Raw genomic sequence first — 13,127 nt, forward strand, 5'->3', positions numbered from 1 at the left:
TTTCCCATTCATTCTCTGATAGTTCTCATCACTACGGATGCAATTTATTTTTTGGCCACCAGTGGGGTTTTGGTGGTATTGTTGCCCTATTTGGATAAAAGTAGGACACCCCATTTTCATGTTTGAGTCTGAAAGACCAGATGGCCCTTCAATCTATTTGCAGGTTATTGTTTTTAAAATCCCTGTCGCTACAGGAAACAACAGCCTCCGAGCTAGCAACCTATACGCTGATCTATGATAAATATGGGAAGTTAGGCTAACGCTAACCTGGCTGAAGAGTTAGCTTGGGTGGGTAGGCAGAAGCTGGAAGCTGTTACCTTTTCTGCTGATGGAGTCTAGCCATTTTAATGCCAGGGCTCACCTCCCCAAATGTTCCACTAAGACAAGTTTTCAGAAATGGACCTGGCATGCAGTCATCTCAGAATAAACTACAGCGCCCATGTTCACTTTAATTAAGGAACTCTGTAGCTCATTGTGTCTTAATAGTGTGACAACAATGGAGCTCTATGGTCCAGAGGATGATGAATATCAGGCTTTAGTGGCGGAGTCAACACCAGTCCTTGTAAGCAGGATCAGTTCATTCATGGGTTTTGTTGACAATAAAAAAAAAAAAAAAACTTGAATAAGACCTCAAACCAAACACATTGTTTTAAAAAATGCAGATTCTTAAAAAAATATATCTATTATTGACACTGTTACTATAACTTGGTCTAAATCTGAGGGTGCTGTTGTTTTAAAACAAAGTAACTCTGATCATGAGGAAGGAAGATGTCAGATTCTCTGAGTCATACAAACAAGAAGTATCTTTGCATGGAACGAAACGTTTGCAGCAAACAAAGTGCACTGAGAGTAAATCAGAGAGAATCATAACGGTAGCGATGAGCATGCTATGTTGCTCTTGTTGCTAGGCTCAACTGAGTGCGGAACCACAGCAGTGTTGGTCAAGAAAGGGGCTGTGCACAGGAGGTTACATCAACCTATGGGTGAGGGTGTGTCTGTGGATTCCTCTGTTGGCACACACTGATCTCTGCTGAAGTGGATGGTGTGTTTGAGAGGTAAATGTATGCATGATAAACTGTGTGCATTCTCCCTAAAGACCAACAACAACTTGATCACCACTTTATAGACATCAGACAGTGTCTTCTCCTGCACTGAAAAGTACTAAACAGACACACACACATATACACTTGCACATTAACCATTCAATAGGAGTTCCAGGCATCCACTGGCACGGCACCAAGAGCAGCCCATTCACACAGTCACAACACAACAAGGCAGTAACTCAAGAGGTCCATTAAAAAGCCATTATTGTACATCCCTCTTTAAATTGGTCCCCCAGTGATAAAATCAAGCACAGAGCTAATTTGTGGTGCAAACACATTGAATATATACCAACATGAGTTTGGAAATCCATTGAGTTCTAATATTATGAATAAATCTCATTCTCCCTGAATGCCTCTTTTCCATCGCAGAAGCCTGTGTTATTGAGGAAACTCATAAAAACAGCAGTAAAACAAATACTTGTCATGACTTTTTACTTCCTCCTGCCTCTGAAGAATGGCTTCCTTTCGCTACAGAAAAAAGTTGTGACTCAGACATCTGCAGTTTACCTATATCTTAGAGTTCCACTGTCAACAGCACACTATTTTTAGCCTGTCTATGTTTTGTCTTTGCGCCGGCCTCCTGTCTGGCTGTTTGTCCACCTCTTTCTCCAGCCGTAGCGGTCCCTCTTCCTCCCCTGACATTGCTCAGACCTCGCCTTTACGGCCTTTGTTTGTTAGGGATTGGCTCCAAAGACTTGCCTGGCCATGAATCTGTTCTTCCACCCTGACGTCCTTCCCTTCGCCGCCTTCTCGTCACTAATCCCTGTTTTTTGTTTACACCCTTCAACCCTGCCACCTGCAACCTATGAAGTTACATAACTCACTTCAAACTGGTGTAGGACACGTAGCTTTTCCTGCACACATCACACTGTTTAGTTCTGATGGGAAAAAGAGCTTGGATCTTTTTATAAAATGTTATTGGATGCAGGATCCATTGTCACAAAGAGTGTATTTGACATGCATAAGTCTTTTATGTGCGCAAAACTATGACAGACAACAGCGGCGAAAAGCCTAATTTCAAACTCTGCATGTTTCACCTCCCTCATGTGGTACTGCATCTACACTGAACTTCAGATTATACAGCTCTCCCCTGAGAATTGGGTTGTAGCAGTGGAAAGGATGTGAAATTTGAATTTCAACACTTGGCAGCAGTTTCACTCTGATCCCTATGCCTGTTGCAACTTGTAGTAGCTAACATATAATAATTCACAGGCGGCATTGCTGTAACTGTGCTGCATGGTCGTAATGAGTGTGTCCTCATTACACCTCAACCAGCGCGTCTGGGAAATGGGGCCAATTTTACAGCAGGAGAGAATACAGAGGAAGCACTGTTCTGTTCACCGTATCCTGACATCTTTACATTACTGACTGATTTGTGTGCCACCACACCACCATAATGTTATCTGCAGAACAAGCCTGAATACAGTGGGTGGAAACAGGTCACTCACTCACAATGTCACAAGTTTAGAATTGTCTCAGCATTCAAGTTCTCCTCTCTCTCTTCTACATGTTGTTTATTTTCATGTTTCAATAGAAACGCTAAAAAGCAATTAGACACAACAAAAGGGTGCACTATGATCCCTGTTTGACTTCTCCCAAAAATGTGTATCACTTATGCAACAGGTCTTCTATGCAAATGGTTTGGCGTCAAACACTCAGCAGGCAGAGCTGCCCTGTACTACTTTGACTGATAGGAGATAATTTTGCAGGGGTGACCTGTATGTAAATGAACTGACCAGGTCACTCTAGGTTTATGTTCAAGATAAAGAAGGTATTACCTTTTATTAGAATATAGGAAGTGAACACAAAGCAGAATTGATTCACTGTCAAACTGTCATAATATTTAGAGTTGTTAAACATGGCACTTCCAAAGCCTTCACAGTGGATCACTAAGTGCAGTTCTTGGACTTCTTGTAGCAAAGTGATTTTGTGTTTTATATTTTGATCACAGAGTGGAGCTCTAAAGCGCAGGGAGGGGTCTCCCGTCTCCACTCCACTGTGGGAGGGCTGGGTTATGTTCAGTAGTCAACTGGACCAAAAGCCAAAGGCCAGTGATCACCTCAGGGCAACGAGAGGAACTTTTACCACTGTAATGACGCACGGCTTTGAAGGTTAGACTGATAAATACTTCTGTCAGAGCATAAAATCAGAGTCAGAGGTAAGTGTATCATACAAGCCACAAACCTGGAGTATGTGTACATGAAGTGAACCTCACCTCCAGACAGACATTTCTTGTCTTTCAATGGAAAATTCAGTGTCTTTTTCACTCAACAGACCTGAACCAAGAAATGTATTTCATCCATACAAACACCAGGCAACGTCTCACCTACACTTGTTTAGCAGCTTATTGCCCTTTTAAACACTTTACTTGCAAACTTTCTCGACTGGTTTTAAAACTCTTTCTCTTTTGCAGCTATCGGCCACACCGCAACATTTTCTAACATTTAAGAGACAGATCACATCAGTTTGTTTTACTGTCTATAAACCTGGATTGGAGCTCTGTGGGCTGAAGGGTGGAAACTCCTCTTAAGGCCGGTCCAGTGGTCACATCAGTGGTTTCTCCAGAGAAAACCTATTTTATAGGGTCTATGACACTTTGTGACATCTTTGGTGCTGTTGCTAAGTTCTTTACCTTTGAATTTTGACTGTGATAAACGATCGTGTCATCGCTGCAGGCTCTTCACCTCTCTTCACCTCGATATGTGATGGTGTTTAGTGGCTGTTAAGTATCAACTGACTGCCTGGGGTGAAGCTGTGCAAGAGTACCCCTCTGATTCTAGCCAAGTGCAGCTCTCTAAGCCTTAAAGTACATCAACACATCTCCTCTGGTTTTATCCTGGAGAAATCACTGATCCTGTACCCGTCAGGGCTCTCTCGTTCTCACACCAAAGTTAGAGCTCAAATGCTCCACTCAGCACATTTCTGCGACCCTTGAAACATTTACATAACAAGTTTGCTGGCCACTGCCGCTGCCTCATACTGATATTCAGTCCAAAAGATGCCCTGGCATGCGTCCTTGAGCTATGCTGAACATTTTTCCAGTTAACAAATGGCGAATGTGAATGATGGCTGCTTGGCAGATTGACCACCCAGGGTGAGGTCACGGTATAAACCACGGCCAGACTTTGATCAGAAGCTGGGCCCTCCTCAAGCCAGTACTTAAAAAATGCATGAACCTCTGCAAACTTCAGCTCAGCCCACAGCTTTCTTGTTTCAACTGGCAGGATTAGATTGCGAGTACATGTGGGAATGAATGAGAGCGTTTGTGTTTCTGCATGAAAAACCAAAAGGGGGCACACGTGAAGTCAGTGTTTTAATCTCAGGCTGCCCACAAAAGCCACATGATCCAAGTCCGTGATTCCTTTTTGAGACGGAGAGGTTCAGGAACAACGTGTTCTGGCTTAAGACTCTGTTTGTCTGGCAAACAGCTGAGCTGGCATAGATAGATGCATGGACACACACTGGCCAAAGACATGGGTGAACACATTGCCTCTGAGCCAGAAAAGTCAAACATATTGGCATTTAGTCAGCCAGTCCTGTGGGTAATTCAGTCATCTACACTGTAGACACAGTTTTCTTAATAATGATCAAGATTTCAATACTGAATCAAATGTCATAATTGATGTTTAATTGATTGAATTAATCTTTGGTGAGTGAAGATTTGCAAGACCCTGAAAGAGTATATGGCATCATGACTAAGTCTGAAAACTAGAGCAGAAAAAAAAAACTTTGTGCAACATTTTTAACAAAGCCCTGCCAGCAGGCATTATTCAAGGTATCGTACTGCAAACACTGAACGCAGTGAAAAATACCTCACCTGAGTATTTGCAAGTACAACATCAAGTCAAAAGACAAGTTGAAAGTATTGTCCTGAAATAAAAAGCTGTTTAAAAAAGCTCTGTTTGCTCATCAGCTCTAACTGCCAAAAGGGAGAATACTGTCTGTCTGGAGCAGCAGTCCTCACCCCAAACTTTCTTCATCCCTTGTTCTTCATCCTACAGTATGATAATGACACACCCTCGCTGTCATAAATAAATCAAGAACAGATTGTTCCTTCATTGAATAATGCAGCACTACAGCAAGAACAATATTGCCTAAAATGGTGTCAAATTAATGAGCATTTAAACAGCTGTTATGCAACTTAACAGGTGGAAAAATGGAGCCAGGATGTGGAAGTCCTCCAAAGTGCCTATATGGGATGTTTTATTCAGACATAAATCACCCCCTGCTGTCTATTGTGGGTTGTCAGGAATTAAAAACCAACATATATATATATAAGCTGTTACTTTTTCCAACTGTCTTGGAGTTTGGCACTGATAAGAAATGACAACCAAAAGTGACAGTTTTTGGCTGTAAGGTCTAATCATTGCAGTGTTACTGCACAGTAAAGGTTTTACTTCAATTGTACTGTCTGTGCTCACGCAGTATCAACCATCTCCACAGCAGATAAGAACAGACTTTAATAGCCATGGCATATAGTAAAGTTAAGGCAGGTTAAATTTTAACTTCTCTGGATATGCTGTGGCAGCTCAGCTTGTGGAGAAATGTGATAAAATACTGATAATGCTTCCAGAGAACATTACAGATATGATAACATCTGCAAACAACCGAATTAATGATAACAAATGCCACAGCTATGTTCATTCCAGGTAACCTTTATCAGGATAAACTCAATCACAGATCATTTATTTGACTAAATAGGGAATCTGGTTTTACCTGGCTTGCATTAATTGAAAATAAGGATTATTTTTCCAGGATTTTACATGAAATTGCGCAACTTGTGGCGGAAAGTTGTACATAAGCTACTCTCTCAAATAACTTAAATCAAAAGTCTTAATGTAATTCACCAGCCTTTGTAATTTTTCACTTGAGAGTTTTTTAACCACGAACTTAACAGCGAAAATTTCCCAGAAAATGTTAATGAAAAAAGAACTTAGCAGTTGATGTATTTCAGAAAATGAACTCAGAACAGCATCATCTTGAGTATAAGAGTCAGTGTGTAGGTTTGAGTATAGAAAACAGCCCGTAGACAAGAACTGGAAGCCAAACCATCAGATTAATGGTAATATGTCTGACATACATATCATGATCCTTTAACACATATCTCTGTTTTACTGACACCAATGACGACAACTTCAGATTATATGACACTCAAAGGTGGCTCCTACAGTGATAACGCATTTGTCTTGTTTTCATGTATGTTGATAGCTATACTGCCTATAGGTCTCCATATTTTACTGCTCCAGTAACCAGACAGATCATATGCGATTACAGTTTTTTCCAAGTAAGCACTGTACAGTAACTGCTGGCTCGGGTTCAGGAGTTCAGCGACGGTCAAAACTGCAGCCGAGTGGAAAGGATGGAAACTGTTAATTTGAGGCTGAAGTCATTTGACAGTAGCTGCCAAACAAACTCTCCAACTGGCAGCAACTTTGTAGCAGGACATTCGCCTTCTCACAAACACTGCAGGGTGAGCTGCCAAACACTGTTTAGAAAACAGTGTTTGGCAGCAGTGGAGAAGGTGTAGGGCCAGTTTTAATTGACCTCTAGCAATAAAAGATCATTTTAATTGAATCAATATGACAGGAGAAATTTGTTTTAGAGTAATCTTGTGCTTTTCTAATGAGCTCTTTTTTTAGGTTTGATGTTGTTTACCTCTGATCTCTGGCTTTTTCCCCCCTCCATGTCATGTTTTGTTGTTTTGAACTAAAGCTCTCTTTAGCAGTGGGATTTAGTTTGACAAATTTCTGTTTCAGAGTTAAAATATGTCTTACAAATTATAATGACTGTCCTTAAAGGGATTATGGTGCTAATACTGTACAGCACATGCACATATCAATGTTAGTGTCAGGTTATGTAACATATCATATTATATGATGCATGAAACAAGGATGGCGTAGACGTGAATAGACACTGTGAGCTGCATAAATATTAGGACATTGTTTCATGTTTTCGATCCATATTCAAATGACTTTGGGTGTAAAGTAATACAAAGTTTATCAGTGTTTATCAGGTATACAGAAAGACAGTCAAATTCATTGTGACAATCAGGCCCACACTTTCATGTGAAGTCAGTAATAATGTGCTTTTCTGGAACACGATCAAAAGGAACTCCCTCATCCCAGCCTATACTTAATCCACGACTGTAAGCACTTATGTCAGCCTTTTTAGAAGAAGTGCTGATCCAAGAAACCTGATTAGTCAACATTAGCCATCTGGTTCATTTAAGCAAAATATGTCTCCTAAGCTGCGCTCATACTCAGATTTGATACATGCGGATCTAGAAAGAGATGGACTTTGTCCTGAATGTCTACAAGAAGAGTAAAGAGTTACTTTCATTTCAAGATCAAGATTTATGTCATAATGAAAGACCTTTTATATTCAGGCGTTAACTTGTCAGATAAGAATGCACTTATCCGATAAGTGAACAGCGGACATACCTGTGAAAGAAGAGCAGTATAGACAGCATGGTCTGGTCAATGTTGCTGTTGCAGATCCCCTCATTGAGCAGGAAGCAGGGGTCCCTCACCACCGATTCCAGGGAGTCCTGCCTCATGATGTTGTTCAGCTTGTCTGTGTTCAGGTTCTGGTACATCAGCTGATTGCGGAGCTGGCGGAAGTGACTGACACTGGGGCTGGTGGGGCTTGCTGGTAGGCCCCCATTAGTACCGAGGCCCTGAGCCGGACTGGTGGGCATGGAGTCATCACAGCCATTGGCCAGGTCCAGGCAGCAGCTGCAACAGTCCAGGCCGATGGGCGAGCGGCAGTCATCGTCTGACATCTCGAAGGACAGGTGTATGAAAAGGAACGGCGCCCAGGTAAAGAAGGGCAGGTGCAGGAATCTCAGTAAAGGATGAGGGAGACTGAAGTGTATGAATGAAAGACAAAGTGAAAGACAAAACAGTCAGCAACACGGTGTTTTCCTCAGCTGAGACACAGACAGGCAGCCTGGGCTGGTCTCCACTCCGGGGCCAGGAGGGCTAAATGGCAGGTTGAGTTCCTCCCTGAGAAGTGCAGTCACGCTGGGCCACTCAGCCTGCTTCTATCCCTGAGTTTCTCCTCCTGTGGCTCTGCTGCGTTTAGCCTTTTGTTCAGGGCCGACGCTGCTGCAATGTGTTGCTACTGTGGCAGGAGAGAGAGTGAACGCCCCACACACATACACACGCATAAACACTCACTCATACCGATTCAGCAGGAGTGCGCTTGAAAGCAAAACCCAGAAGCTGCTCGCTGCTTATCACTTTTTTTTCCCCCTGCACTTTTTTTCTTTGGTCTGTGCGCCTAGAGACAGTGGGAGGGAGCTAAAAGGGAGGCGGGAGGGAGACGGAGAGGGTGGGGAAACCCTGTGATTGGTAAAAACCATTGCTGGTTGCACACACATAGGCCCTCCTCTTTTCATTTTCAGCTTAGCACGCATTAAGGGGAAGGGAAATAGACAGAGAGGGAGTGAAGCATCAGAGCATGCTTGAAACATGTGCATTTCTGCCAGCTCCACCCTGCTATGCTGACAGCACAAGGAGTGGCTGAGTGAGGGAGGCTGCAGGAACACACACAAAGACAAGATAGCATGTCTGTGTTGCTAATTTGTGAAAAGAAGAACAAACAAATTAATGTTTCCAGTAGATGTAGGTTGCCAGCACGGTGTTTCGCTTGCCTTTCAGATTAAGGGAAGTATTGCCTGTGTGCTTTTTCGCCTTTATTTAATAAGTGTTTATATATTCAACACTAGCGTTGGCTTTTCCATTGTGTAGTTCAAGGTTTCCTTGTTCAGGAATGTTAATAGGTCTGAACAGTCACTGGAATTGTTTGTGTACATTATATAAAAACAGTGTATAAAAATAAAGTTACCTTAGAAACCTTACCTTACCTTACAATAAGAAAGCCATGGGTTTGGATTCACCAACCAGCAGGGGCCTTTTTGTCTGTGAGGCATGCATGTTCTCCTCGTGTTTGCTTGGGTTTCCACTGGCTGCTCTGCTTAGTGAAGTTGGAAACTTTAATTTGTAGGAGTTTTTTGTGAATGCAAATGGTTATACATATGTATTTGCCCTGAGTTAGACTGGTGACCTGTCCTTGGTGTACCTGCCTCTTTCCCAGTGTGAGCTAAGATAAGCTGCCCCCTGCAACCCTTCACAGTTAAAAGGGTACAGATAGGTTAATGGATGGCAATACATACAGACAGTAATGCTGTACAATGATTTTTATTAAAGAAAAGTGAATGTCAGGATGAATATCCTGTAATATATAATGCACATTGATGTAGTTTGTGTTACTATGCATGCGGATCTGTGTGTGTGTGATGTGAGTGTAAAGGTGAGAGAGACATTGTCTGTGTGCTCTCAACTTGCACAGTAAACACAAACATCATCTTATCAGGCCTCGTCTGTGTTTGTTTATGATTTTGTCAATTTCCATATCTGTTCCCAAACATTTTTCGATTGGGTAAGAGCATGCTGTGTTCCTGTCCTCCAGACGAGAGTTTCACAAGCCCTGGCAAATACCGGGACAATGTCATTAGAGCCATACAGACGGCTCCAGGAGGAATGCACTGCTGAGCCGCTGACCTCGGCTGCTGACCAACAAGTGTACTGCATGCTGTCTACAGATGGCCGGTCATGCAAGCACACAACAACAAGATCATTACAAATAGCATGTCTTACTCTGAGGCATGCTGCTGTTTCTGCTGCAGTAAAAAATGTCACACCACGCATTGTTGGGTAGCAGTGGGATCAATTAAGCAGAGAAAATGACTGACTATTGCTTTATTGAGTGTGTAATGATGTCCTCCGGCAGCAGGGCTGCTGTAGTTTGGTTCGTGAAAGGATGGGATTGAGGGCTGATTTGAGTGGAGGCTGCCCTCTAGTGGCAAACTGTTAGTATAGTCACTGATGTAGAAATCATCGTCTGTGAGCATTTTAAGGCAAAAACTTTCTACAAAGACAAACAATAACTTCCATTCCTCTTCCTGAAATGTCACAATTTAAAACTTTTTCCTTAAAGTGAAACTGAAACTTAACTGAAACTGATCTGAAATATCACTGGACTGTATACTCTGAACTCAAGTAATGATAAATTATATACAATAAACCTGTGAGATACAATAAGCTTTTCTGGGTTTACTATACCTGATGGAAATGAGGAAGAAAATAGTCTCTGCAGTCCAAAAGTACAAAGGTAACCAAGCTGTACATAATTACTGACTGCATTCACATGCTTTAATTCTGAATTCAAGAATTGTTATCTAACTTTGGTTGTATTTTTGCGATTTTGGGCACCATTGTTGTGGATGAATATGGCCTTTACTCACATAAGTAAATCCTCTGCCCTTACTGTGAGTGTAGGCGCACAGGCATGTAGCCAGAGCCGGAGCTGAACACACGCCCGGCAAAGGTTGAAGACAGGAGCTGGCCTTTTCCTAGAGCACATGTGAAACTGTGAAAACAATATTGAACAACGAATTCAGTAACAGAGTTTACAAATCAGGAAAAAAAGAGGTTTGTTGCTGTATTAGCACAGTAATAATGAAGCTAAATTCCTGCAAGTATACACTCTGTCAAATTAATTACATGGTCTGGATGCCAGTTTCACCAGTGAAAGATCAGCATTAGAGCAACAGTTTGACATTTGGGAAATATGCTTATTTGCTGTCTTGCCAAAAGTTAGATGAGAAGATCAATACCACTCTCACACTTGTGTTAAATATATGGATAGAGCCAACAGCCGGTTAGTGGAGACTCCAGGCAATTACTGCTACAGCCAAGAAATAATCCCTTGTTAAACTGCAAATTGTTGTTTTTACACTTCAGCCTTTGCACATATTAAACAAACAAGATATAAAGTGTTAATAAGTGAACTCAGAGGGCCAAGCTAGCTATTTACCCCTTCCCAGTGCTTGTGCTAAGCTATGCTAACAGCTCCTGGCTGTAACTTCATATTTTAACAGACAGATATGACAGAAGCATAACAAAGTAATTAATCAAGCAAACATACATGTTGCATCCACAAGAACAAAGGTACAAAGAATAAAATACAGAACATGTCGGCCCAACACTAAATTAACAGCCAGTGCTACATCAAATGTAGCTTTAGCAGCACCTTAGCCTCAGACAGCTAGCATATAATGGCTAACTTGGCAGAAAACTGGTCACATTTTCAACAAACTTACAAATCAATAATCACAAAATGGCTGCAATGAAAATAGTATCAACACATAAAGGTTCAACAAGGACATTTAGATGCTCGATAACAGGCTGGATGCCACAAAGTCAGTTAAACTGTAACCACACTGGAACTGTGCCAGTCGTGGCTACTGCCACAGACACTCTAAAACCAGCTGCTGGTGGCAAGACAGTAACAGTAGTGAGGACACGTCAGCATTACTGGGACGGAGTCCAGTGCAGGAAGACGAATGAGCCAGCTAATCACGCAGGTTGTAAACAAATTCCAGATTTAGACATATTATCTTCACCACTTATTTGATATTGAAACCAAAGGTCAGTGTCCCTGAAATGTCAGATGCAATCATCCATCGTATAGAAAAAATGTAAAACTGTAAAAAATGTAAAAATGTAAAACTAAGCTGAACTTGCAAGAAATGGAATAGGAGTTTGCAAGAGACAATACAGAGAGTAATTTAATTATTTGCCTAATCGTCTGCCCCGAATAAACTGAAATCTTCTACTTGCACTTCCCCCATTGACCTCAATCTCTTGCATTTTTGCCGCACCCAATCAGTGATGTCACACCAGGTGAGTTGCCTTTGACAGGTGATAGAAAGCTCCTGCTTTCACATCACTGAGTGGAGGTACAAAATGCTTGAAGCTCTCACACTATAGATATTTCTGTGTAATTCTGTGTGCATTCTTCATTTTAACTTTAAAAGGTGTGGAAATTGATTCTATCAGATTTGACATATATGTATTCAGATTCAAACTTACTGGCAGCTGCATATGTGTAATACATATTGCTCTTGCTTCCCTGGCAGCTAGTTTTGGGTGATATTTTTTGTCTGCTGAAATGCAGCCTGCGCTAAGCTAAATGATGTGGACAGTCAATATAAATTATTAATTCTGAGGAGGATTGCCTCATACAGACCGACTCCCACAGCTGTCTAATCTAGGTCAGTGAAACTAGGATAGTGAAAGCTCCTTGCTATCAGTAGCACATTCCTAAAATCTGTCCAAATAACCCCGGTGAGTTCAGTCGGGCCACGACACACATTACCATATTCAGTTCTCATGTGCAGTTAGCAAGCAAACAAGTGATAAGGGACACGTGTTGCTGATGTTGTAATAATGTTAATTTATTCTCACAAATGAATGAATAATGTTGAACAAATATGTTAATAATCAATGGCTGCAACATAGTGTCATGCACATTGCATATCACCATAATTTTTTTCTTTCAGCTACACGAGAAGTCAATTGTGCAGTCTCATTCTTACGAGGGAGAGTTTGTTATCAGGAAGCTTGGGCGTTTTTAGGAATTCCTGAACATTAACATGAATCGCATCGATCAATAAATCAAGTTTAATAAGTCTTGTTTTAGTCAACATTTACCTCCATATTTTAAAGTCTAATCTTGGCTAAAATATTATGGGTTCCTTGAAGTATCTAAACATTGAAAAGAGGCTACAATTTATTCCCAAGGGTATAATTAACAAAGGTAATGAAACACTCTTGTACTGTAGGTCATTTTAATGCACTGAAAATGTTGGAGATTTACTGAAAATCTGTGTACTGATGATGTTAAAGCCCTTTTACACTGCCATGCCAGACTTCAGGGCATTGTTTCCTCTGCTTGGTCACAGGAACCCCATGTGTGTGTATGGGTTGGCACTGAAGTGGTGCAGGCAACCTCACACCCTCAGGACTGGAGCAAAGTTGAATTAATTTCCCAGTGCCCAGTAATTTATGAGAAGTGGAATTATTGTTGGCTTGTTTATTGGAAAGGAGTGTTTATAGGCAGCCAGTTACCGAGTCTGACATCAGAGTCAGTCAAAACAAATCTGATTTATATCCCTTC

The 13,127-nt window shown here is 41.5% G+C and overlaps 1 protein-coding gene across 1 annotated transcript in view; it reads right to left on the reverse strand.

Moving 5' to 3' along the window:
- Window positions 1–8,353, reverse strand: part of tsc22d3 (TSC22 domain family, member 3) — a 34,582-nt gene extending 26,229 nt beyond the window's left edge. The window contains exon 1 of the mRNA XM_070962294.1: window positions 7,544–8,353. Coding sequence (XP_070818395.1) covers window positions 7,544–7,884 — 341 coding nt within the window. The 5' untranslated portion in view covers window positions 7,885–8,353. The remainder of the gene's footprint in view (window positions 1–7,543) is intronic.
- Between the last annotated feature and the right edge of the window lie 4,774 nt (window positions 8,354–13,127).

The sequence above is a fragment of the Chaetodon trifascialis genome, chromosome 5 (genome assembly GCF_039877785.1).
Source record: "Chaetodon trifascialis isolate fChaTrf1 chromosome 5, fChaTrf1.hap1, whole genome shotgun sequence".
NCBI classification, from domain to species: Eukaryota; Metazoa; Chordata; class Actinopteri; order Chaetodontiformes; family Chaetodontidae; genus Chaetodon; species Chaetodon trifascialis.